At 42.4% G+C, this 27,996-nt stretch overlaps 2 protein-coding genes and 1 long non-coding RNA gene across 9 annotated transcripts in view; 1 reads left to right on the top strand and 2 right to left on the bottom strand.

The window, feature by feature from the left end:
* Nucleotides 1–318: 318 nt before the first annotated feature.
* LOC105276095 (wiskott-Aldrich syndrome protein family member 3) lies at nt 319–22,905 on the top strand. Of its 2 annotated transcripts, XM_011333440.3 has the most exons (9): nt 320–738; nt 14,466–14,806; nt 15,073–15,226; nt 15,315–15,429; nt 15,692–15,724; nt 16,859–17,154; nt 17,371–17,672; nt 17,868–18,290; nt 18,612–22,905. In XM_011333440.3, the coding sequence occupies exons 2-9, from the start codon at nt 14,533–14,535 to the stop codon at nt 18,791–18,793; spliced, it is 1,779 nt and encodes a 592-aa protein (XP_011331742.1). In that variant the 5' UTR covers nt 320–738; nt 14,466–14,532; the 3' UTR covers nt 18,794–22,905. The 2 variants fall into 2 exon arrangements, with proteins under 2 accessions (XP_011331743.1, XP_011331742.1); XM_011333441.3 differs by lacking the exon at nt 15,692–15,724 and having other exon boundaries at nt 319–738.
* LOC105276094 lies at nt 2,935–12,196 on the bottom strand. The gene is made up of 2 exons (XR_893348.3): nt 3,498–12,196; nt 2,935–3,196 (listed from the first exon to the last, which is right to left on the bottom strand). It is a non-coding gene; the product is annotated as an uncharacterized LOC105276094 (long non-coding RNA).
* Nucleotides 22,906–23,210: 305 nt separating the features above from the next.
* LOC105276093 (platelet binding protein GspB) overlaps nt 23,211–27,996 on the bottom strand; it is a 46,083-nt gene continuing 41,297 nt past the window's right edge. For 5 of the 6 annotated variants that reach the window (XM_026972231.1, XM_011333439.3, XM_026972232.1 and 2 more), the window contains one exon: nt 23,211–27,888. In XM_026972231.1, coding sequence (XP_026828032.1) covers nt 26,657–27,888 — 1,232 coding nt within the window. In that variant the 3' untranslated portion in view covers nt 23,211–26,656. The remainder of the gene's footprint in view (nt 27,889–27,996) is intronic. The other variant, XM_026972234.1, reaches the window with a different exon arrangement.

Genomic DNA, 27,996 nt, shown 5'->3' with positions numbered 1-27,996 from the left:
GGCGCTTCCTTTTCAGAGCGTATGTCGAAGCGTTTCTGGTTATATTTTCACAGATGACGCCCAAATGCAGTGAAGTTGCAGCAGCGCGAAGTATAACGCGAGCTATCATCCCACAGTGTTTCTGGAAGTTTGTCTCAAATCCTTCCAAATATTTCAGAATCTTCAAATTAAAGATGGATTAATCAGTTTTAAGCGAATGCTTCGTACAGATTATTACGTCACAAGGAAATCATTCTACTTTCGAAGGAAATAACGAAAGACCTACACTACAATCGATTAATCGCGATTCAAACTCTCCGCCATGACGGATCGACCGTGGCGACGTTCGGCGACGTTCGGCGAAGTCGAGCCGCGGCCCCGGCGGAGCGGCGTAACGAGGGAGCGAACGAAGCTTTCGAGCGAGCGCGAGCGAGCGAGTAAGCGAGTGAACGTACAACGAGCCGTACGAGCGTGCGAATGCGCCGCTGCTGTTGCGTACCACGGTGCAACGCCATTTTCTGTGCCCGCGGGTGAAGTCGATTCGCGTACAGTCGTCCCGTGGTACGTGCGTGCGTCGTGCGTGCGTGCGTGTGATCGGTCGCCGCGACGTCGTCAGGGCGACGTCGCCTGCGTTGATCGCTGCCTCGTCCTCTCCTGACGAGGACCCCGTCGTTCTCCTCGGCTCCTGCCCGCCTGCACGGTTTCCCCGCCCGGGATATGCGCGAGCACGCGGCGAACAGTAGTACGACGGATAGAATGGTGAGTGGCGATCTGTTACGTGTGTGTGTATGCGTGCGTATGTGTATGAGAATGGGAAAAAAAGAGAGAGCTAAATGGAGCGGGAGCGATTGGGAGTGACGGAGAGAGCGAGATCGGAGCTCCGTCTCTCCGTCTTGTCTTGTCATGTCAGTCGGCCTTTTCCTCGCCGCGCGGCCGTGATAACGGAATTCCGCGGTGCCCCCCCCCCCTCCCCCCGATAACGAGCGCCCCGCGACGCATCGAGAGACGAGATCGCGGTACCGCCGTCGTCGCCGTCGCCGCTGCCGCCGTCATCTCCGTTCGATGGGCGGCGGTTTTCCGGGGGCGGCACATGGCCGTCGTCGCGCACGGGGCTCGGAGTGCCGGCAGTCCGTTTCTCTCGATGCAGGGGGTGGCCTCCCCGAGTAATTTCTCTCCGTCTTTCTGTTCTCTTTCTCTCTCTCTCTCTCTCTCTCTCTCGCTCGCTCTCGCTCTCTCGCTTTTCCGTGGAACGCACGACTCTTCAGCGGGGGCTGCCTCTCTCTCTTTCTCCCTCTCGTTCTCTTGTCGCTGAAGAGAAAGAGAACGCTGACAGCGGACGCGGCGCCGATTGTTGAACGTTGCCGTTATCGCGCGTAGCAATTAATCCCTCGTACATCCGCAGGTTGGTAATTAAGAGGGTTCAGCGCGACGGTGAGATTAATTTGAGCGAACAGGGAGCGTCAGTCTCAAATACAGGGATTGGTGATTTATGCTCTCGTTCTGCCATCTTCGCCGAAACCTTTAAACTCCGATATGAAAAAAAATGCAACTCGGTATTGTTGTCAAATTAACTTTGGCTCTGTCAAGCTTAGCACGACAGCGTCTTGTATGAAGGAGCCGGGGGCGTTTAATAAAATAGTCGATATCGGTGCCCGTTGTCATCCCGTTCCATCATTTAACATCGCCGTGTCACACTTTACACGTGTCATCCGCTTATAAGAATACGAATCATGAAGCGCGAAAATCAGAAATTGAACGAATTACGTGATTATATTGTGACAAAGTTATCATACTGAAATATCATAACTCTCTTCGATACTACGATATACTATAAAATGTTGTGGTATAGTGCTATTATTAATACTATTATTGGTAGTATTGTATATTTTATAATATAATATTCTTAGTGACTCAAATATCATATTATTACGTAATCGCGATTGAAAATTCGCAGGCGCTTTTCGAGCGTTTTGCGTGTGCACGAACGGAAAACGGAAAAATCACGGGAAACTCGAGCGTGGGAAATTATAGTACCCCTAAGGTGCGTTTCAGGATGGAACGAGTTAAGAGAATCGAAAGAATGCCAAGTGTCGCGTGATATAAATCAGCAGTCATTTAGAAGCGATTTGCGAGCGAAATGAATATGTCGTTAATGCCCTCGAGATACCCTCAATACAGGGTATCCCGAGAATACCAAATACGTATGTCTTGACATGAAGTAAGTAATATAACAATTTGTTCATTGTATCAAACAATTAACAATTGATCGCCGAGATACTTAATCTTCAAACTTAAATTCATATTTTGCATTCGGAGTTTCTTTCAAGTTATTCAAAGTTATTGGCGCGCTTGTGGAACATCCTGTACATATGAAGAGCGATTTGTTGGCTCGATGAACCAATCGCGCAATCTCGAACAGCGATCGTCCGCCTGACCTTTCCTGCGTTAATTTATTAATGAACCGTTAGATCGCGGCTGCATGTGTGTGTGCACATTTCCATACGTGTGTATATGTGTACGCGTATGCACATCATGCATGAGTGTCAGTATCGATCGATAGCTCGTTGACACGTTGAAGCGTTCCGCTTTTTTCTCTTGTTGTTCCTACTCGCGAGTTTTTTTTTGTTTAAGAATTTCCAATCGTCTCTCTTTTAAAGCGAAATTCCTCTGTGAGATCGATAGATTCATGCAGCTTGGAAATCCTAGTTTTGATGAAAAACCTTACAAGTCTAAAACTTTGAATATTATAATCTACAATATAGCTTTAGAGATTTCAAATTTCAATACTGTAAAGCTTCGAAATTAAATAGCAAAATTGTAATCAATTTTATAAAAATTAGCTCCAGGTTTTTAACTTTGAAATTCTCAAAATTTAATATTCGAAAATTTAAATATTATTGCTTTCAGGTATTCTTGCATTTTTGTCTAAATTTTTACACAATGAATTTTACACAATTTTGTAAGATAACTAAGTTTTAATTATATAGTTCTGATTCCGTAACTTTATTACTTGGATGCAGAGATTTTTCAGCATCTTTGTGGCCCAATTGAGTGCCATTTATTCTCTCTTGCTTTTGTTGCCATTCCCGATGTAGCCCGAGGGAGAATGCAACCGGCAGTACTCTACGACCCTTCTTCGTATCACGGTTATTTGGCTAATCTTGGATCATCTTCCGGTGTGGATCCCCTTGGCTGACGGTTACCAACAAAATCTTATCTGGAACCCATAGGCAAATCGAATTAGTTATCTTCACCTAAATTCTTATCGTATTTTTACAACAAAATATTATTTTGTTTTTCCAAGTTTGTGAATTTCGGTGTCTTCCGTTTTACCGAGAAAATGTTAATCACTTTACTGATTCATCGTATTCCGGTTTACATCACTATTATGATGTAATGATCATAAATAATTCTGGTGATATGTATATCCATCAGAAAATCGATGTGCATTGCTCGCACGCGTTGCACAATACTAACAATACTATTGCTGTTCTCATCGGATCTCCGTTGGCCGTTACCTTGAATGAGGTCGACCGCGTGTCGCGGCGACCCAACGTGAATATCCACTCCACTTCGTAAAATTTCTGCAAAGACAACGAGACAAAGTTACGTAATTGCCCGTTGCAGTCTCGCGCGCAATTCTATCACGCGCGATATGCTGCGCCTCGTGATATTCTACGTCCTTCGTTTGCGTAGTTTTCCCTCGCGGCGTTACAAAACGATGTGCTCTTCGAGCCTACGGTCATTCGGATTCTTCTGAATGACGTAAGATCACATCACGTTAATTCTTCATGATTCTTAAATTTATCAATCTTGAAATATTATCTGTAAAATATATACGATAGTGTTAGTTTACAATAAATAGAAAATTATTTAAAGCAATGATTAATTATTACAAAACAGAAATAATTAGAACAAAAATAGATAGAACTTGAAAAAACCACTAGTAAACTGGAATTGAAAATAGATGTTACTTTTAATGTATCAGATACGAAACGAAAATTGATAACATTATGATTGATCAGGGTATTTTTAATGCATCCCCATCTGGTACACGTGCCCAAGAAACTTCATGGACTCTCGTGGCGTGACGGAAAAAGACGCGCGATGCAAAATCGATAGTGTGCGGCCTTTATGGTGCTCACGGTTCGACGAGGGTCGTGGGAAATCACCGGGGAATTACAGAGTTGGCGTAGAAAGAGGATTCTCTGGTGTCTTTGCCTCGTTCACCACCAAAAATTGGCAGCAACACGATATCGTGTTTCCCTTCTCTTGCACAATAGTTCTACTCGCGCAATAATACTTGACCGCGTTTCTTGACCACGCGAGGACCAGCAAAACCGGGTCGCCATGCATATTTCCCAGCCATGTGGCTCGAAACCCGTACGAATGACGTCGCATTATCGAGGTCAATATTCCAAGCCTAAACAAAGTTCGTGAAGAGACTGTGTTTTCACGGAAATCATATTATTAATATTAATAACATAATTAAATGTTATTGTTATAATTATTATAACCGTGCCGCTATTGATAGCTAACAATAATTATTAATATTATCATTTATAATGTTATTAATATATCACATTAAGACTAAAAAATTCACTAAAATAAATAATATTACTAATTAGAAAATACTAAAGTTTTTGTAAATTACAAAATCAAGTCGAAATTATAATCAGGCTAAATTTATCAACATGCAAACACGTGATTTCGCTCGAGGCCGATTTTTATATCGCGTGCGAGTGATAGGGATCAGTCCGTTGGGACTTCATTCACCGACTCAATTTGACGAGTTGTCGTCAGACATGGTCTCGTTTATAGGAATTATTCAGATAATATCGTCATTGATCCGGCTTTAAGCCGCGAGTGGCTGACAACGACTTATTTTATTACAACGGGCCGCTTATTCGCGTACGTACTCCGCAAGCTCAGCGTTTCAGTGAGGAGAATTTGCTCTCGTGTAATCTGCACTTCGCGAGTGCGTCTGCAAGCTTCGTCCGATCACGCGGAGCACACGCAGTGTACACAATTTAATCTTCGTCAGTAATCATATTTGGGTGCATTTCAAACCTTATTGTCGACAGAGCAACAAAGTAGTTACGTGTTTTTCTTTGTTTAAGAAGATTTTTAGAAATATACAAAGATATTTAAACATTTTTCGATGATAATTGACTCTACGAATGTTCCTCTATCAATTTTCTTGTTACAATAAGATTGAAACTGCCAACTCTTTCCTCCGGAAAAGTAAGTGAATGCAAGCAACTGGAACTATCCCATTTCCTTCAGGAAAACCGCTCAGTTATGCGATTATAGTTCCGCTGTTGAATCTTATATGGTTGCGGTTTAATCCACGTTTGCACGAAGACCCACACAATTCAACTCCATGAGAGAGTCCGCACCGCTCGTGGAAACTAGGCTAAGAGCCGTCACATTCGTTGACACACACTCTGTGTCACAATTATTGACACTGCTCAATAGATCTGTTTCAGTGCGAACGGATGTTCTGGAACATAAAACGAACCGTGTCGATACAGACTATTTTTAAGGGATATTTTGTGATGAGACGACGATGACTCGAGAAATATATGCTCAAAATTCTTTTGAGAGATTTTGAGAATTTTCTATCAAGAAATTTAGGACTTATTTTAAATGCATTCGAGCTTTCTGATTTCCGCAGTGTAGACTGCATTCTTTTCTGCACTGTCAGTAACTTAAATATCTTCGCGTGCAACGCAATATACATTGCATTGCACGCGTATACTTTGTTTAGCTCGCGATATCTCCGCGTAAACGATAACACGGAAGCATATCCGCGAAACGAGTAACCGCGATGAAAAGGAGTGAGTGTAATCCGTTTTGCCGAGTTACGGTTCGCAGCAGTGCGCGAAAAGCGCGTATCGCGAAGCGCAAATATTTAGCCGCGAGATAAGCAGATTACGGCGTCTTCGATGTATCGTCTCGCGATCGCTATTAATGTCGTGGTATCGCAGTTTCTTCAAGAGTCCTTGAAACGATACGAATAGAATTCGATCCACTTAAATTTTCTCAAGTGAGTCACGTGTAAAATAATGTGATAATAATCCAGTTGTAAATACGCCGCGCGAATTTGCCCTCAATTAAACTTTGCGAATATATCAGTAAGTAATTCCAGTAAATCTGAAATCTGGCACCTGCAATGGCCGAAGTATCCGCATCGTTACAATCGCTAATTAACGCGAGAGTTTAATTATCGGGAAAATAGATCGCGGAGGGGACACTTCGAGGGTAAAGGACACGATTCAATAAAGTTTCGATACCTCTCGGGTGCTCTTGCCATAGTATGTGGGCGTTTGCTGATGCTGCGTCATACTATGCTTTTTATCGTTATCAAGGCACTTCCCACGAGAGGTGACGCCGATTTCAACAAACACACTTCTCTTTTTTTGCTACTTTATTGACGCGTTTAATCAATTGCATTTGTGAATAAATGCAGGAATTCATCGCATATTTACTATAACTTAACTATGTACCTCGCTATGATTCATTTAGTCCTTTTATCGTGTGTAAATTGTTTAAAAATTTACAAATTCGAATTCTGTTTGATCTAAAAATAAATTAGATTAAAATTCTATGAGACTATGAATCGAGGAGATCTCCGGCATCAAATTATGAATCTATTGATGCAATGGGAATGTACGGATTCAAAGATACACGCGCAAAGGTACATTCGCATCAGGACTGTATCGACGAGTATTAAAGTCATTTGATATTTCTCCACATCGAGCGATACGAGAGAGCTTGTGCATGCATCGAGAAATCGCGAATCTGGAAACAAGCAGTGATTATGAGTGGTGTACCGTAGTTAAGTTAATTCCGTACACCAGCACACTGCGGTGCACTGACCTTTCGCAAGTATGGTTTGCACCACGTTAAAATCCAGCCAGCCCTTTGCGCTACACGATCACGAGTTTTCGGCACGCCGTTTGGTATTTCCGTACTCGTAAAGAAGAAGAAGAGTAAGAATAAGAAGAGAGGAACATGCCTTATAGCGATATCGTCCATAAAGTTATTGTCTTCATTTTCGCTTTTTCCCTCCCTCGATTCATTGCTCCAATTTACAAAAGCTGCCTTTATTTACCAAAGAGGGTTAAATCTGTCCGTAGACGCGCATCTGCCGTGCCGGGAAACGCTCGCGTGTGCACCCGACGCGTACACACGCGTGTATATAGCTACACGTACGTCTGCACGTACAACCAACCGAGCTAGCCGGACCGGGATGCATCCGAGGTCGACGTCTCCGCATTCACCATGACGAATGTTACTCGATACTTTGTGCTACTGTCCACCGCAGCCGCAGCTTTTGTCTTCCTCCTTCTGGTCCTTCCTTTCTCGAGAAACCTCTTCTGGTAATTAGTCGCGCCCAGCTCGTTATTCTCCTCGATTCGAGTTGCAGTCAACGTCATTCCTCAGAAAGCACGTACAATTTTATTTAAGTAATTTAATTTTCAAGTAGATTGAGTAAAGGATTTCCGTAGATTCAAGTAAAAAAAATTTAAGCAGACAAATAGATTTAATATAATAAATATCTCAAGAAACTATACTATAACATATTTAAAAAACAAGAATTCTTATGATTTAAGATAATGTAAAATCTGTGGTCCACAGATTGTGTAAATTAGATAGATCGATAAATTGAAATAATACATTGCACTCTGACAGAGAAAACGCTCAGGATTAATGACTATCTTCTGGATTAGAAGTCTAACTGGATCCTTATATGAGACTCCATCTCTGTGGATGCAAGCTGCAGTATTGCGGGATAATTGCTTTAAGTCGATAAGTGAGTCGTTCGTTTTGCTATACTCGTTGTTTTTGAAATATTCTTTTCGAAATGCCAGACATGACAACAAGGTCAACTGACCGGTTTATGATATTGAATCCATCGATTTCCAGCGCGGCGCAGTTACGATATCGCGTGCGACAGAAATATATGTTGCGTGAGAGCAACCGGAAGTATACGCGCAACGCAAATACGTTCAAGAGGCGCTCTAACAGCCGCCGATGCAGCCTCGATATTACAGATTCTTAAACTTATATCCTGGCATCAGTAGATCCATGATTTAATTTTAGATCTCTCGGTTTTATAGATTTTTAATTTGTATTTATGAATTTCTTATGCAGCATTGTTAAAACTGTTTTCGAATTTACTGATTCTCAACTCACGAATTTTGTGTTCACTCCGAGACAGTGAGTTACATCGACGGACGTGGTATATGACGTCATCCCTTTTATTATCGAGGGGTTGGTAGGTCCTACGATCGAAGGAACCGCCGCGTTGCACCCCGACGCTCGTTCCCGCCGATTTAACTTGAAGCGAGGGTCGACGAAAATATCCTCGGGACCGATCTTTATTCGATGAACGTAGCATTCGTTCCTCGTTGTTTCAACGTGAGATTCGCCGGTCGCGTTAGATACCGCGGGATTCCAGGAATCCTGAAGAGAATTCATAGAAGTAATTAGGAAAAGCGGGGGAGGAGGTAGAGAAATCTACAAACAAAAAAAATCGATAACATCTTCGTTCGCCAAGTATCCTGGAACTCCGCGTATAAATCATCTGCTTTCACCCGACGCAAACGAGCGGCATGTCGAGCACGATATCGGGAGCGTGAAATTCGAGGCGTACTAGATCGAGGGTCAGTGCAAGCCGATCGCTAATTGTCGACCGGCACGGTCCGGCAAGCCGATTCTCCGGTGCAGTCTGGTGTCTTGCTCACGCGCGCAATATTGATCAAGCCGCCAAGTCAACGAAGACAGCCGGCTAAAGGATAACTTCGTGAGTTCAACCAGCAGTTTTACCAAACGTAACTCGATCAAAATCGCTCACGTTCTCCTGTAGCTTAAGTAACTTGTGTCGTCTCAAGTAACAGTTATTTAGCAACAAATAATTTAAGTTATCTCATACTAAGTTAAAAGATAGCTGAAATTGCCTTGAAATTTAATTCAAGAGCAACTTCAAATAGTTTGAATTAAAAGGTAACTTTTATAAATACATATAAATTACTTTGTAACTTATAAACAGAAGATTTCGTGAAATGCGGACGGGAAGTAAAGTTTCATGATCGAAGATCGAGAAGAATGGGCGAACTGGGTGGAAGTTACAGCCTACGTAGCTATATGTCGACATCTTTTTCTCTCAACGGCGTAAACGTTGCTAATGAGGAACGACTGTGCATCCTTAAGGGTGCCCACGTGCTTCCTCCGGCTTCTTCATGGCGCGTTAACTCGAGCACGACTTCAGGCCTAGTTAGATCTAACCCGAGCGGAAGAAGTGCCACTGAACGAATGCACCGCGATAAAAAGTCGCGCTAATCGACTTTACTTAATGTAGCCGGTTTCGCTCACTGTAAAAATAGCACGGTGAAAACACATTGCAAAGTATCGTTCGCGAAACATTGCAAGTACAATTGTACGCGAATAGATCATCACATTCGCGATCTAGTTCGCGATCTGTGCATCGCGTAATAACGAAATTTTATAATGTTCAAATCTATTCAAGATAATTTCAAGCTGAAGCAAGAGTTGAAATTCCACCTTGCATCACTGATAATTTCAAGCTAAAGCGAAAGTTAGACTCTTGCTTTTCGTCGTTGGATTTCCACTACTTTGAAACCAGAGTGGTTCGATAGGAATCTAGGCCGAAGTCTCCTCGGCATTTTCACAGGCGGGCGTCGTTCATCAGCTACATTGTTCCTCGGGCGAGAGAAAGCCCGCGATCAAGTTCCTTCGAGGTATCGTAGCAGAACGTTGGCTCGTTGTTGCACTCGCGTCGGGTAAATATTTTCGTTATGATGTCGCAAAAGTGGAGTGAATTTTGGCGGTCGTCGCATCTCCATCGACTCACCGTGGCGTGCACGAAAGGCAAGACGAGAGGGATGGCGATGCCGGTGATGCTCACGCTCACCAACAGCAGGCGAGATATAAATATCTCGCCAGGCAATCCCTGAGAACAGCACCGCAGCTTTTCAGCACGTTGCTCCCGTAACGCATAAACGTCGATATAATTTATTCAACCTGTCATTAGTGACCCCAACGACTCACATCCTTCCCTTATCAGTGACCCGAATATGAATTCGCTCTCTCCCTGTCCGAGCCTCTTCTGGCTAAGCTCTTATGCTTTAATTAGCTACACGTGGCTAATAATTCGCTTACGTTCGATGTTAATTATCTTCCTTCTCATGGAAATTTCCTGATTGTATGTTATGGAAATTGTTTTATAGATAAGATTACCGGATATTAAATAATATCTGTGCTTTTATATTTTATTCTCATTAATAATGACACGTCAACCTACGAATGGGAATTTCAATAGGTAGGAATTCGATATAATCTCCGGAGGCGAGGAATGACATTTCACAAGAGACGGTGGAATCTCAGATGCACGTGTCTGTAATGGCGAAATCGCTGCACGTCGCGGCATTAGCATAAACTCTTTGTTGTCGGCGACGATGCCTAGTCGGATTGCGCCGTTCGATCGTTCAATATCGTCTTGGCTCTAATGCGTTGGTATGTGCTTCTCCTCGTAAAACCATTCTGGACGTCATCGGAATTTCGAAGTAGCGATCTCCCGCAGACCGTCTCACGCTACTACGCAAAATTTCATACAGCACTGAAATAAGTAACGAAAATAAAAGTAGGAAAAGTAAAAGTGATATATAATCATTTATGGTAATTTTCAAGCAATCGATATCTGTTTTGCATGATAAAACATTTATTTTATACGATAAAAAAACGATATTTTATATAATAAAATTATTTTCTATGTATAAAATATATGCTAATGTTTTCAATATATAATATTCCACAAAGTTAATTTTCAAAGTAAAAAATCAATCTTATACACGTGCAAGACGAACGTGTAATATTCTCAGAAAGTTTGTCAGAGTCGTCAAGTCACATCGATTTGTGCGCAGGGGGTAGCGACCTTGCTTTTCTTGCATACATGAACTTGTTTTATGCGCGACCATATGGTCAGCATGTGCACAGGCCTTCTTAGTCGCACGTGTACACCAGGATGCAGCCGCGAACGAGCGTGAATAATCGCTGGAAATCAGCATGGCTTCTCAATCATTGTCGTTCGCTGTTTACCACCATTGCGCAAATTTAAAGGAGACTTCGCAGTCTGGCTTGTTATCAAGCGTTAAAAGAACGTTAAGAAAAGCTTTACTTCGAGCGTCGAAACGTTCTCGGCATTGTGAGTGCACTTTTACTTGTATCAAATTGCACGTAGGATTAACAGGCTCCAGTGAGACCAAAGGTTACACGTGACTCACGTGTGGTTCGCTGAGCGAGGCGAGGAATCATTTTTCCCCCATTGAATCTTCGAAAAGTCAAAATTCTCAATATAGAGAATATTTTACTTTATCATATACGCGTAAACGTTTCCTGAAAGAAGTTGTATATTAGTTTGATATGAAATAAGTTTCAAACATAATTTTAAAATACGCGAAATTTGTTTGTATTCTATCAAAAGAATCGTCTAGAAGATATTAAAATTTGTTTAGTATTCTATTGTAATATTTAATATTCTTATATTTGATATTAATTGTTAAAAGCGTGCATAAGTTTCAGTCTTTCTTTTCATTGTTCTGGAAAAATTATTTAAAGTTGAAATACGTATCCATCATTCACATGTTTCCTCTTATTTTTCTTCATATATCGTCTACTTAAAAATCTCCAATGAAAGTTGATGGAAGATTTGTTGGTCGAGGTGCGAATACTCGACACCTCGGTGATATTGCAGTATCGTTAGCGATGCTGCAGATGCGCTCGACGCGGTTGAATGCAACCTGAATAGATGCAACGCGAACGATCGCATCGGGCCACGTTGCGAATAAGTCTTTCCGGTTTCTACGCGCCAGGCAGCGGTGGTAGTGATGGTGGTAGTAGCAGCAACAGCAGCAGCAGCTACTCGCCGAGTACTCGTTGTAGCTGTAGCGTAGTAGTGACCTTTCAGCCTCAGGATACTGCTTGCTTATGCAAGCCCCGCTGCACGCGGCAACGTGGCTGTGGTTTCATTCACAACGAGCACGTTCCGAGTACTGGTCGATCTCTGTTAACGTAACGTTTAAATTTAACGGAATGTCGATATTCATTCGAGTATCGCTTTTATCACGCTTTAATATATTGGTATATAAAGCATAAAGAACTGTTATATATATATATATATATATATATATTATGAAAATAAAAGGAACTTATTTTGAAAAAGCGATTTAAAATTCGTACATGAAGAAAAATGAAATATTCGAGATATTCATTAGAAAGTATTACCAAAATAGATTTATTTTTATTTATTAATATAATCTGTAAATGTGTAAATTGATTTGATCAATGTACGATTATAATTAATAATCCTATTTTCAACTGCCTTCAACTTTCTAAGCTGCGCGTTAGTAGAAAACCGTCTACATGCCGCTGTTGATAATTGGCAGTTGCATAACGCTTGCATACACTCGGTTATAAAGACTGCGAAATTTCTATTTCGAATTTCTATTTCGCTAAATATTTCACGAACATGTTTACTGCATCTTTCATGAGATATTAAGCTCGATATCACATACAATATTTCGCAATGTTTACACATTCATTATGCAATATTTTGTTATAAACAGTGTTTTGATTCCAAAGGCTGCAAAATAAATTGTTCATTGTTAATTCAGTTCACTAGTTTGCGTCCGACAACGTAACTGCTGCAGAATTGCGTGGGAGCTTAAATAAAATACGAATACACCGATGTGGCTAAGGGCTAAGGGCTAAGGGTTATAGTGGCCATGGTGACTCACTCACGCTGTGCCCATATGGTCGATCCAAGCTGTCCCACGAGATTCGCTCGAAGATCAATGCTGCACGTGGTTTAACATTACAACGTTTGCAAACAATAAAATATTTTAATATTTTAATTTTACATAGATTATTATAGACTGTACTGTAAGTGACGAAGATTTTTGTAAAAAATTTCAGAAATCGTTATTTTGAATGGTAGGTTTCTCAGTCGGATGATAATTCTCAAAAATAATTGCCGTTACATGGAAAAAGTTTTTACAATTATAATTATACGATTACAATTATTGTTATAAAACATATTAAATAGTAGTAGTAATAGTACAAAGATAGAAAGAGATTTTAACGGGAAGTAATAAGGAAATGCAAAATGGGTGCGCCGTGATTTCAAGTACAATACCCTCAAGAGTCCATTATTAGCCACGTCGGAGGCTTTTCATGGTCCTCGCAGGTGCAACATCCGGCAGGGCAATTCCATTCGTTCACTTCGCAGCGGCTAATTGCTAATTAGAAGGCACAATAGCGTTACGCATGTTGCTGACTTTGTCGTTGTCGTCCTCGTCTTCGAAGTCGTCATATTTGGTCACGGTCCTATCATTGACCCTGATGAATAACTCAAACGATGTTGGCGGCTATTGTTGCGCTGCTATTGTCGGACGCATCGCTTTGTTAAAGCAAAGTCTTTCTTTAAATTCGGAAAAACTGCAAATAAATAATTGTGAGATAATTATTGCCTGAATAAATATACATTTTTATACACATATACTAATAACACGCAATAATTACTTCAAATAAGCTCTAAATTGTTTGATTAAAAATAATTTACTTAAATTTCGAGTACATCAAAATGCACTTTATGCATTCTAAAACTCATTTTCCTTTGTGATTGTAATTAACAAAAATAATTAGTAATTAATGTTATATAGATATTATAATCTTATTATTTCTCTTTTTTCTGTCTTTTTTTGATATTACACGTGACAGAATGTAACGGAAAAAGGTGAGATAACCGGTACACTTTGCTAATGGCAGTCAATTGTGCGTGATAAGCCATTATCGTTATCATCACGTACGATGCTTCTCATGCTCAATTGTGTAACGCGTGTTTACCGTTGCGTGCGTACATGAGCGTCCGCCTCGATACGCACAATTGCGAGAATTGCGGAAAAGGCGGACAGACAAGCACTCAACAGCACGAGATAAGAGTAAGTGCGAGACGGGACATTGCGAATTTACTAGACTTTCAGAATTAAACTTACGCAAACGTGCATGCTAAGTCCGAGATTATTCCTTCGCAAGTTGTCTCGTTCGATTCTCCCCTTTGTTTGCATATCGCCGGAAACAACGAGAGCTGGATCAAAGGGAATGTCCTCGGGTGAATCAAATATTCATCTCGTTAATGGTTCCTCTTTGAGAATAGGCTCTTTTAGACTACGAGTGGTTCACACCGACCGAGAGAGCTTCCTACAAAAATTTATTCACGAATAAACTCGTGCAAAAAGAGCTGATTTAACTGATTAATTTTGGGCTTCTGCGATAAACAAAAAATCGAAAAGTGATTTGAAACGAATATGAATCAAGCAATTAAATGAGATTAACAAGAGGTTAAAAAAACTTAAAACTTTTGCAACTTGATGATTAATTTCTCATGATCTGAATAATTTTAGGTCTCGAGAGAGCGGTGAGTAAGCTGTCGCGCGGAGGAGTCAGGAGGAGCAGCGAACAGTCGGCAAAATGCCGCTTCCGAAACGACTAGTGGAGCCGGTACATGTGGCACGCGGCACCATCCCCGAGGACTTCCCGCTGCCATCGGAACTCGAGGCTGCCACCAATGGCACCCTGGCCAACACTATTAGACAACTGTCCAGTCTGTCGAGGCACGCCGAGGACTTATTTGGCGAGCTGGCGAGAGAGGCGCACGGGTTGAGCGATCGTGCAAATTCTCTGCAGGCCAGGATAGATCGTTTGGCTGTCAAGGTCACTCAGCTGGATAGTAATGTTGAAGAAGGTTCGTAGAATGCTCTTCTCCATTATAATTGAAACTGTAATGAAAATTACGAAAATAAGAAGATATAAGAGCATAAAACATAAAAATAGTATAACAATAACAATAGGAATATAAAATATGAAAGTACAGTAAAGATAAAAATAGAAATATAAGATATAAGGGTAAGAAGAAAAGATAGAAAGAAAGATACTTAGAATAAAAAGAAATGAAATAGAAATCTAACACTTATCTATCTAATGCTAACACTTTTATTTGTTTCTCTGCAGTCTCTTTGCAAGACATACACATGAGGAAAGCCTTCAAGAGTTCCGTGGTATTCGACCAGCAAGTAGTCTCAAGGGATACGATGCCAACGGCGATGCTGGAGACGTATCATCAGTGCGACACCCCACCACCACTAGATAAGCTTAATATTTACAGGTAATTAGCGGAGAATTGCGTACAAAGTTGTTTGTACAATTCAAATTCTTGGAAATTATTAAACCTTGAATGATTGTCTTGATTTCAGAGAGGACGGCAAGGATGGTTTAAAGTTTTACACCGATCCAAATTATTTCTTTGATTTGTGGAGTCAAGAGATGCTCAAGGATACGGAAAAGAAGTTGCACGATCGGGGAAAGAAGGTAAAGATCCTTCAGCAACAATACATTCACAGACGCACCTTGACTAACTGCTACGTTATTTATAATTTACATCGTTTATATTATTATCGCACATGTGGATTTGAATAATGAAAGATTCAAGTCAGATAAGTTTCTATCTTTCGATCTGCGAAGTTGTCGAGGTGCGCAAAGTTATAGACTTATAGTAGTTCCTTATGATTACTTACATGATCTAATATGATCTGCGATTCTAACTACTGAATTACTATCCCCTTCGTTGTAGAGCGAGTCTGAATATGCCGAACCGTTCAGAGAGGCAAGTCGATGGTTTGGATCTTTGTAGTTTCTTTTTAATCTCTCTTATACCCTCTTACGAAACACCCAACAGTATCGTCAGCCAGTGATCTCGATCGATCGTCACCAGTCACTCCACTCTTTCATCGCATAATCATCCTCTCTCTATCTTTCTGTGGTTTTGCTCCTCTCTCATTAACCGTACCCTTTTTGCGCGCTGATATAGAGATTGATGCTAGATGCTCGCTTTCTCGAAGTTCCGTAGTTACGCCTAATACGCCACGTTCCCTCCAAGTGGCGGAGACACATCACTTTGCGTAGATCGAATGCGAGTAGATTTCCGCGAGTCGAAATTTAATACTCGGTCAAACTTCCTGACCGTCGAGATGACGGAGGGAAGAACGTGCGTGAAAGTTCCATCTACGCAGGGCCTGATCTCGACTCAAAGCCCCTCCCGTCCTCACTGTGAATTGAATTATGTTTTTTTTCAAACTCGGACACAAATCTCTCCACCACACATATACATACACGTACACCCACATCACTGTCACACTTTGTGGATCACTTGTGTAATGCTGTTCTTTTTGCCAGTTTCATGCAAGTTTTGAATGTACTTACATTGAACTGCGTTATATTCATCATCAGATACACTCGCGCGCACACACCGAATCATCTTCGACCGATATTCTCCATAATCGATCGTCTCATCATCCATTTCAGGAATAGCTCATCATCTCATTTCCACTTTGTCATGTCTGTCGCGTGGGAAATAAAACTGTTGCCGCAAAGTGGACCAGGCCAATAGATCACGTTCTTTTTTTTTCTAATATTTTTTTATAGATCCCATCGAAATTCGAGAATGATATTTAACTTCAATTTCACTTCCGCAGGGTTTCATTTTTATTTCCTACACGTTCGTACATTCATATCCCGCTTGACTATTGATCCAGCAAATTCTAATTTGGCCAATGACTTTTGAATGAGATTACTTTTCAAATCTCCCGACCCGCTGGAACGACGAGTCTCAATCGTTGGATCAATTGTCAAGGGCGTTCTTGAACTTAAACCGATTGTGCTTGACTTACATGCGATGCACCTTGTCTGTCACCCCTTGCGAGTGATACGTGTTAAGTCGCGTCTTTTTTTTGCAAAACAGCCGCACAGGCCTCGGAATGAGGGTGGTGGCGGCGGTGGAGGTAGACACAAGAAGCGCGTGAGGCAGCCGCACAACACGAGGGAACGGCAACGGCAACTGGCCGTCGGTCATGGCGAGTATATCATGCCAACGCAGACGGTGCAATACAGAGCACCGCACAACGTGCAGCCCGATGATGCGTTGCTGGGTATGGTGATGACGGAGTCCAGACCGCCCAGGCCCAACAGCATCGAGCTGCGACGAAGCTATCCGCCGGAGGAACAGCATCTCTACAGCCCGCCGTCTTCCGACTATAGGTGAAAATATATCTCAATAAATAATTATGACAGTTTCATAATAGTTGTTTTCCAACGCGGTTAACAATTAAAACAATTTTTATATTGCTAGAATAAGATCGATTAGAATTTTAGTTAACTCATGGCCACATTAAAGTTGTCTTATAAGAGTTAGTTTTAATAGCTTTTCTTTTTAATTTCTGTTTGCGATTTTAATCACCATCTTCCGTGTTACAGAGCAACGAACTACGTGGCACAGGGCTACGACGAGTACGGGCACTACGCCCCGGGTCAGGCGCCTGCCGGCAGCGAGGCGTATCAGAGTCCCGGCGGTCAGAGCACTCCGAGCCGAGGTGGAAGGTCGCGACCGTCGCAACCGCCGCCGGCACCGCCAAGCAACGCTTCCAGTAATTCCACACCCACGGTGGCATCTGCCAACAACACTCCTACCAGGGGAAGATCCATGAGCACTGGCAGGGATACTCTGCCGCCACCACCACCGCCACCGGGAGAAACCATGTCTCCTCCTTCCATGAATGGTATCTTAATTATCGTTTCCTTAATTCCGTCGCAGCAGTGTCAAGAAAACCTCCCTGATTCTTAAGTCTCTTGTGAATTCTGAAATAAATTAAATAACTAAATATGAAATAACTCACAATCAAATAACAGTGAAATAACGGTAATGAAAAATCTAAAAACAAGGGAGTGATGGCTTACCCGATGTTGATTTTCAGGTTCCATACCGTCGCATTTGCTAAACAGGACCGGAAGTCGGTCAGACAGTCCTTTGCCCAGCCAGCGCTCGACGCCAACGCCACCAAATCATTCGGGGCAGTTAGGCGCGGACGAGACGGATCCGGCAGCACCCCAGGATCTCCCGCCGCCTCCGCCGACTCCAGATCCCACGCCGCCGAGGCCTATTTCGCCTCCGTGCAACATACCGCCACCTCCACCGCCACCCCCGCCGCCGCCAGTTGCTAATGGACCCACGGCACCGTTGCCGTTGACGAACGGCGACATCGCGAAGATGATCGCGACCAATCCGCCAAAATTAAAGCCCCTGAAAAGCATCGTCGACGGCCAGCTCAGAAAGCCCGTCAATCCGAACATCCCGCTGGTCGATCCGCGGAACGATTTGCTCAAAGCGATCCGCGACGGTAAGCTATTTTATGATTTTTAAGCCAATTGAAAAGAAGAAAAAAAGAATCTTCTTCAATCTTGAATTTTTTAAAGAACCAATATCTCTACATTTAAATAAAATAATATTTTATTTCTATCATAGAAAACTGTCATATCTGAATTATTTAAAATTACCAGTTGGTAGTCAAGTCAAAATTTCCAAGATTTAATTTCCACAAATCAATTAGGATTACCTATATAATAAAAATAATTTTAAATCATTCATACACAAACAAGTAAAGTTCTAGTGAGATTTTTTTACAGCAAACCTTTATAAAATGACCCATGCCGTCTTTCAGGAATAAAGTTGCGCAAGGTCGAAAAGATCGAGCAGAAGGAGGTGGAGCGAGTGAATGCTCTCAACGACGTCGCGTCGATCCTAGCACGGCGCGTCGCCGTCGAATTCAGCGACAGCGACTCGGCATCAGAGAGCGAGTGTGACAGCGAAGGATGGGGTGAGCAAGAGAGCAATCTGGCGTGACCCAACTCTCTGCCATCTACCGCTGCCACTGCCTCTTAGGGAAACTGCTGACGGTTCTTCCGTTTCGAACGGTTCCAGACATCTCTTCGCCAGCGCCTGTAGCGAGCCGATCCATTTCGTCCGTTTGCAACATCTCGCTTACGAGAATCCGCGGAACGCTCGCGTGCTTTAAACCCGTCGTATCTCCAGTCCTGGATGATCTCTCCAGGATCAGGCGAGATGAATGATAAGTTATAGACGGCGATCCCGCACGATTCTCTCCCAACAAAGAGGATCCCCTCTCAGTCTTATCGCGCACGATCGTTGCACGAAATAGGATCTTACAGATTAATTTATTATCGCTCATCGAACAAAGACAATACGCATTTCTTTACGTTCGCTTCTCTCGTATTATTGATACGAGAAAACTCGAATCTTGTTAATTTATTCTCCTTGAGGAATTCGCTCTATGAAAAGGCGCAAAACCTTCACTTGGATGAGAAAGGAAATATTCGAATTCTTAAAAATTCGTGAAAAATAATTATTCAAGAAATCTGCACTCCGACAATTACGTAGAATTGTCGTCTATTCAAGACTAAAAAGTAACCCGGCAAAATCTAATCAGTTGGTCGGCCGGCTGGTCAGTCAGCCGACAAAGCAATAGCACCATTTTTAGTTTAATCACTTTCCTTTCCTAGGACATTCACGAAAACGCGCTAATTGCGGCCGATTTAATGGTGCGCGTAGCTTTCGCCGTGCTGGCGAAACGCGAGTCGATTTTCGAGTGCAGCGAACGGGAACTCGTCAACTCGCGAGGTTCACGCACTAGGTAATAATTAGACGTTGTCGATCCGAGGTACGAATCCCGGATGGACAGAGAAAGCTGGAAAACGTGGCTGACAGGTTGAACGTCACGTTTTGAAGTTTTTATCGATACGGTATCGACGCTCAGAATTAAGGACATGGTTCACATATTTCCAGCTTGTATGTCAAAGATCAGGAAACCTAGAAATTGATACTGAGAATATCAGTAACACTACCGTTTATTTATGAAATATTTATGAAATGTATAATAAGATTTATAATGTGTTAGGTGAGAGGCACGTTAAATCGTAACTCTTACGCGTCAATCTTCAATGATCGGCATCGCAATTTCATTATCCGGTAATCGCATCGTGGACGTTCAAACTGTCAGCAGAATGCGCACACGGAGACAGAAAGAAAGTGAACGAGTCGACTTGTCGAAGTCGTGGCTCACCAAACGGAGAGACTTCCTGCCCGGCACATTCCATTAGGACGACGTACGACGATCGTTCACTCACACGTACGTATGTACACACACACACACACACGCAACACAAAAATACCTACACTTACACACGCATACGTTATGTAATAATAATGATAACGATTAATAGTAATAATGATAATATATAAGCGTCTCTAAGTACCCCATAGACAAGCGCTCCGCGATGATACGTACGCTATCCGTAAAGTTGGCGCGAGTTAAAACCAAAAGGCGCAGGGCTGAGCGCCCTCGCGCGCGACTGTAAGATAAACTCGAAGAAACTCCTCTTTTCGTATGCTTGTCACGAGAAAGTCCTCCGGGATGTGTCTTTTTCTCTTTTGTTCCATCTTCCGCGTTCCCGAACCGCGCGATCTTCCATGCCGAGACGTTGGCAGGAATATAGGAGAAAGGAAAAAGAAGTGGAAAAGGAGGAGGTGTGAAAGGTGTAATCGCACCGTTTCAGACAGTTGAATCGGTTTCATCTTTATTTCGATTTTTTTTCGTAGAATATTATGTATTATGTATAGTATTTTTCTTATCTTATTTTTTTCAGATGATATATGTACGTGCGTGCGCGCGCGCGCGAGACAGCCGTAGCTGCAATATAAATACCTCAATTCTTTTTAGGGGAGAGACGAATAGAGATAGAGAATAAAATTTGTTTCGTAGATACTATTCTTTTTTTTTGAAGAACGAGGCGATTACTTCCGTCGCACCCTGCGGAGGCCGTTTTGTGCCTGAGAACCCAAAATACTCCGTTGAGCGTAGGATGGTGCGACCAAACGCGGGAGGGGACTAAGATTTTCTAGCGTATATGATGCATTTAGCGTGTTATACTCGCGAGAGAAAGAGAGAGAGAGAGAAAGAGATATACAAAAGCACATATTGTTGTTAAGAACGCAGGAGCACGCAGGTTGCCAATCGGAGGGTAACGAGGAGGAAGATACGATTGTGATCCATTTTGCATCGATGTTGGCGAAGCACGACGACGACCCTAGATAAGCTGGTACGCATATGTATGTATGTATGTATATATATATACACATATATACACACAGATATATATTATATATATTATATTATAGTATATATATATATTAAATATATCTCGAATCGTGTTAAGATTACCGCGAAAACTCGCAGCGGTGGCGGGAAACAAGACCGTTTTTCCTCCCCCTCGATCCCTCGAATTCCCCAATCCCCCTCTGAGAGAGTAAGATCTGTAAATTTTCTTGTATGTACTGCGCAAATCTTGTGTAAGTAACGCGGAAACTGAACGCGAGCGATTCTCCGCTGGCACGCGAACACTCGAAGGGTTTGCTTGCCGAAAAATATGCTAGAGGAATCGAGGAATTCTCGTACGATCTTTTGCATAAAGTTTTCTCAGGAAATCGAATAAAGGGAATTTTTAGTTTTTCTCAAAAGATCGAGATGGTGCTGAATTTTGTTCGCACTTTCACTTGCATAACTTTCTTCAGTTGGCAAAGTTAGATTTCAATTTTTACATTCATCGTTTGCCTGATTTCTGAATCGCGAGCCCTTCGCATTGCTTTTACGTCGCGATGCTCGATTGATTCGAGACGCGTAATCGTGATCTAATATATTTAACACTTCATCGTGTACAAATTATTCTGTGCGAGGGCGAAGTGGCGTGCGGCAACGACATGTGTACATTTACGTGGATCTAAGAATGTAGCCGGAAGCTGTAACACAGTGTAATAATAATTAATCTCTATGTACGTTACGTAAGAGGCTCGTTGAGATAAAGAGTGAACTGCCTGAGAAAAGAACCAAACTTTTTTAGGCTCAATTTATTTCAGACTAAACCAAGTCACAAAGCCAAAAACGACTTTTGCTAAAGTCGTAATTTTGCTAAAGCCGCATTCATCTTTTTTTTCATTCAAATCATATCAATTAAATTCATTTAAAATATTCTATTTATATCAATAATAGAATATTTCATCAAATAGTGATTAATTTCTTTATAATGGCCAAAGACGATACATAAAAAATCGTTTGCTTGGTTTAGTTTTTCAAATAAATTGTGCTTCACGTCGGATGTCTCCTCTTCATTTGAGTAACCCTTATACGGGATGCACCAGTATAACTCCCTTAAAAAAATATCTTATTTTTTTATTGTTTTTTAGGAGTATGTCTTGAATTACGTTATAAACTTGCTGATTGTACAATTGGCTGATTTCGTGCAGGGATACTGGTGCATTCGGTATACATATACACGCAAACGACATGCGGTGTAGACCGAAACTAGACATAAGAACACTGTAGACGTAAAGGATTATTCTTAGTCTATCTCGCCAATTTACGACACAGTATTTATCGAAGGTCTTTTCGAGGGGAAAAGAGAGAAAGGAAGTGTAGGGCTGTTTTGTCATGGACGTAAGCTTCTCGATGTCACGCGCGAGTTTGTACGAACGAAATAAGTATAGCCGTCACACTCGTCTTGACCGCGCTCCTTCCCGCAAGGTTTCCCGTAAACTAAAAAATTATCAATTGTCATGCCGTACCTATGTCCACGGGTGTATTCCAAAGCTTGTGTAAACAAAATACGCTCCAAGTACGTAAATCGACGAACGATCGTCGTCTGTGAGTTTGACGAGAGAGAGAGAAAGAGAAAGAAAAAGAAAGAAGAAAATAAAAGAGGAATCTGTGAAGAACGAAGGGATAGTCTCTGGGCTCGATGTCTTCACGACTCGCGAGGAATTCATCCGGAATGAGAGCGTCATTTACCTATACCATAAACACAAATATACGATGGTATTATTAATAATAAATTTGTAGCAAATCTGTACAGAGCGCCAAATAAATCAAAAAAATTTCGTAAATACTCTGTCAACTTCTTTTTTTAGTATTCTCTGAAAATAAGCGACTATCAATGCTAACAAACGCATACTAACATAATAGATCGGTTAAGATATTTTACGCTAAATTCTGAATCGTCAATTTTAGTTTAATAATTTAATTTTGCTGTAAATTGATACATATTTGAATTAGTTGACTGTAAAATCGTCCGTTGTAGCATTCCGCTTCAATCTTGTATCAGGTTTTTTAATTTTGGTTTAATGTCGATTATGATGTGGATTATTATGGGATTGACAGCAATTTGGCAAGAAATTAACCACAGAGCGAGCCTATGTAATAAAATTAACATTTTATTTGAAAAATCATACACAGATATGCGAAAACAATGGTAGCACATTTTGGTAGCACCAATAAATAGACGTTAAAACGATACTTTTTTTTAGACTTTAGAGTGACTACGTGCGGGCTGATTGCTCGTCCGATCGACCGAGTCGTTTAAATCTTTTTTCCGGATTTCTTCATAGATCGCAATATTAATAATTAATTTCGAGCAATAGCTCTCTCGCCGAGATTGGTCGGAGTGATACACGATGTTCATAAGATTCTTGTAGAATCATAATTACTCCACAGCGCGGGAATCTCAATTCAAATATTTAATTAAAACTATGTTTGACAAAAGCGACAAAAGAGATTTTTTGAGTTTATCTTAAAATCCTCGAATTAACTAAGAATTTCTAAGAATTTAATTAAAAAGTACGTTTGGCAGAAGATATTTTAAGCTTGTCTTAAAATCCTCGAAGTAACTAAGAATACCTTTTTTCTTATTGGAAGTAGATATCTAGATTCTTATGAACACCGTGAATCCTTAAAGTAACAAAACGATCGGATCTTACTCCCCGACCAACATTTCTCGCGCTGAGCGTTATATACTTCTAGAGCGGGGAATGGATATATATAAATATATTTATACAAGATGTATCGTAAAGCGTCGGGGTACCCTCGTACCCTTTATCATACAGCCTGTATAACAAGATCGCGGTCCTCGCAAGAGAGATAGGAAAAAGGAACTATCGAGGATGTAACGGACTGATCTCCGACACAAGCCACCTACTCTCGTACTTTTGATCGACGTTTCTCGTTTTTCTTTTTTTTTTACATAATCTCAGCATTCGCCATGAGCTAGGAAAATTACTCTCTTACCTCTAACTCGTTCTTTTCCTAAGGATATATCCCCGTAAAAGCGCTATGTACAAACGTAAACGTACGAAGGTATTAACGTTGGTCGTAAGCTTTGACAATGGCCGCATTCAGCAGACTCAACAGTTGGGCAACGTTGCTAGATTTTCCGCTGATGCTCGATGTTAATTTGTTGGTTCTAAAAGTTAGAATCCATTATGTGTTGCTACTAAGCGGTTTAGTCTGCTGAATGCGGCCATTGTAACGGGTGTAACGATCGGGTGAGCGTCGAGTTGCTGATGAAATAACTAATGCTCGATGCTCTTCGTTCGAACGCACAAAAGAACAATTTAACCGATTAAACAGAACTCAATACGCACCATCGTGAGTTTCATCGTGATCATATCGCGTGTACGAAATATCAACGTCGTCGTAGTAGTTCTCAAGCAGATCTCAAGCCTCGAGATCTCCGATCGCGGATCAGGGATCCGTTGCTCGCGCCTCATCGGATATACAAATATCCGTGTGGCGTCTTATTATTGGCACTGCGATGCTTTCTCCCTTCGCTTCTTTGATTTGCCTTCTGCCTTTTGTTAAAACTTATTACCGTTGTCGACGACAACGGGTATCGATTCTACAAAGCTAACATATGAGAAATCGCATTTTCCGTTCCTCCCGTCGCGCCGGCCGGCCCCGGTAATTATTTGTCAGATTATAATTACCGAGACGTCATGCGACTTGATTATAAACGTCGCTCGATGACGTCACGACGTTCTGCCACGAGAAAATTTTTCGACCACAGATTTTTTCCGTCTTTCATCGCTACGTGAATAATGATAAGTCTCTGGAGACCTTATTGGCACCGTTATTGATCGCCTCCTTTTTTGTTAGAAAGAGGGAGAGAGAGAAAGAAAGAGAGAGAGAGAGAGATATCAGCCTTTTTTGTCGTTTCGTGATGTAGCTCAACTAAAGCTACATTTTACTACTAATAAATTGGCGATTCGTTGATCCACGAAGGAGCCTTCCCGCGTTTTCAGCTGAAAATTGCGCGAGTGCTTTCTCTCGAGACAATTTGAGACAATAAACTTGAGATCCGTGTTCAAAGAATCCCGTGGTATCTTGCGATAGTGTTTCGAAAATGTGTGCTTGTGTGACGCGTACAATTTGTCACGCGCGCTTTTTCATTTGGCACGATATTATAAAGGTGAACGACATTCTTGTGACGAGATTCTTGCGTGACAGCTCGAGATTCGTCTTTCTATCCATGCGTTTAAAAAGTTCCAAATGCAAAAATAACATTGAGTAGTCTTGATTTTTACGCATATTAAATTTCATTAAATTAATCCAATTAATCATTAAGGATGAGAATTGTATTCACATATACAGTAAAGCAGGCATCGACAATTCTTGATAAAATTACTTAATACTTGTAGTACTCGAACGAATTACCCCGTTCGGTATACGTCCCTTTCCCTGGAAGGTATTCCCTCCGAAATTTATAATATTACGCAATTTTAACTGTCTGTTAATGTGGCATCTAAGCGAAATTCCATAGCGATTAGTCGTGAGTATATTCGCTGAGAGAAGTGTTTCTCGCCTTCACATATAATATATACGATAAAATTTAAACGATGCAAAGTTGAACAAAGTGACAACAACGTACTCTAAATATTACTTTCCGCTCCATCCGCCGAGGAAATCGAAATCATCGCTTAATCCTTTCAAGCCTCTTAATTATACGAGAGAAAATAACTGAAAAAATCATTTTGATTAGAAGTTTTAGATCATTATATAATAAATCAAATGTTTGATCAATTGTCAGTAAGATTACCGACAATAATTTATAATTTGTGTGATAAATATTATTGTATATAAATATTATTGCTTTGCCATTGAATCATTAACACATGATCCGATAATTGCGATTAGAGAATAATTCAATCGTTTAAAACTGTTTAAAAGTTATTAAATTATTACACGCATTTCAGACTAAAAGTTCTCAAGGACTGATAATAATTTCGTTTTTGCAAGACCTACCTCGGCGAACAATTGATAAACATTTCACATAGTAACGACCAAATCGAGGGCTTCTGAAAACGATAGCGGCTTGTCTTCATCGCAATCGCGATCGCGATATAGAGTATCGCAAAAGAGGGTATCGTACAAGCAGAATGGCGCCTCGTACTTCATCATTCATCATTCTTTTTTTTTTCTAGAAGAAAAGATAGAAACAGTCTTTGTGTGTACACGCATGACGTCCACGCGAGATCGTGAGTCGACATTATATGTCGAACTCACCGATTTTCTTGGAGACTAACGTATTCGCTACGCTTCTAACGCGAACGCGATATTCCCGGATAATGCAAGTGTCCAAGAGAGATCCAATATCGGGACGTCTGTTAGACTCTTAACGTCATCCGAGTACCCTCCATCAGCTGACATCCAGCCGTCTTTGCTCCGAGGAGGTCCATCGACCGACGTCTTTGATCCTCTTCCCGAGAACCTGAGGAAAATCCTGAGCGACGTGCCCGGCGATCCCAATGCGATCTCCCGCGAGCATTCTTGACTTTTCTCTTCTCCAACCGGATGACGAAGTGCCTTCATTCCTGTTCTACACTGATGTCCACCGTTCTCACTCTGGACGAATCGGTAGGCAGCAGCTGAAGGCGCTCCGGCTCCGCGTCCAGCATGATGATGCACATGAAGCTCTTGCCGGATGCCTGATCTCTCGGGTAGATGGTGACCGGCGCAAACTTATCCACCGAGCCGTCCACGTAGGAGCACAGCTTCCGGTACACCTGTGGGAAGTGCCGTCGAAGGGAGACCCCGCGCAGCCTGAGCTGCCGTTGGATGTTGGTGAAACTGATCTCGCGTGCACGCCGCGGCGTGTTTTGACCGTTGTTGCCGGGCAGTGAAGTCAGCACCAGGGTCTCCGGCGAGTCCATCTCCCTGGTGATGTTGCAGGGCGATGCAGGCGCCTGTTGCCTCCTGGCCTGCGGCGATGCGGATGACGATGCGGCGTGCTGCCGGGTCGCCGCCCCCTCCAGTCTGATCTTCGCGCATCTCGACACCAGCTGACGTTCCCACCTGACGGCGCCGCTGGTTGGCACCTCGCTTACCACGCACACCGCCACGTACAGCACCAGGCGCGCCTCCGGATTGTACGTCTTGCAGAGGCGCATCAGTTCGGCGTACAGCTCAGCGCCCATCTCGCCGGGTAGGAGATCCGACCAGCGGACGTACGTGGGTTCGCCTAGGTCGGCGAAGCCATTGCCGACGAAGCGTTCGGCCGCTTCCGGGCTTGAGAAGAAACACTTGACCGCGCCGCGTCCTTGTGCAGCGTAGCCGCGCCTCGCCAGTGTGGAGATGTGCTTCAGGGTGACTGGGTCCTCCTTCGCCGAAGATAATACCTGGCGACAAAGGCTGCCGGCGCGTGAGTGAAGGCAGGTTCGGCGATGACGCTGCCAGTGCGCCCTGCGACATTCGCGCGAGCAGTACAGGCAGGTGCAGTTGTGGCAGCTCTTATACGCCCGCCTGGCCTCTGCCAGGGTCGTCGAGTTGCCGCATTTGTTGTTTCGGCAGCGTACCACCTTGTCCATGGCCGAGCTGCCGTTCGTCGTCGAGTCCTGGGCGTTGTCGAAGGAGACTCGGCGGTGGCGCGTGGTGGTGCGTGGTATCAGCGACGTGGACGACGCGGCTGATGCGGACGCTGCCCGTGACGTCGGCAGGGTATCGCTACCCTCGCTCTTCCGCCTCACCAGCTCGTTCGAATAGAAGTTGCGTTGCTCCTCGACAGCCGCCTGATGGACATCCATCACACTCCTAGCGGACTCTGCGACAAGGTCAGGTCGGGCGCGTTTGTTAGTACAACGAGGTGATTTGGTAAGACGAATAGAAGGACAATGAGAGAGGCTGTGGAGAACGATTGTGGTTCGAAGAG

This window comes from Ooceraea biroi, chromosome 9, assembly GCF_003672135.1.
Source record: "Ooceraea biroi isolate clonal line C1 chromosome 9, Obir_v5.4, whole genome shotgun sequence".
Taxonomy (NCBI): Eukaryota; Metazoa; Arthropoda; class Insecta; order Hymenoptera; family Formicidae; genus Ooceraea; species Ooceraea biroi.
Note: the sequence above shows the minus strand (reverse complement) of the source record. Positions and strands in the feature narration are given on the sequence as shown.

Excerpts from the sequence above, each read along its gene's own strand:
- LOC105276095 (XM_011333440.3), top strand. The coding sequence starts at position 14,533 with ATGCCGCTTCCGAAACGACTAGTGGAGCCGGTACATGTGGCACGCGGC. Across the intron at positions 15,430-15,691 it reads TGCACGATCGGGGAAAGAAG|AGCGAGTCTGAATATGCCGA; the intron begins GTAAAGATCCTT and ends CCTTCGTTGTAG. Across the intron at positions 17,673-17,867 it reads GTCTCCTCCTTCCATGAATG|GTTCCATACCGTCGCATTTG; the intron begins GTATCTTAATTA and ends GTTGATTTTCAG.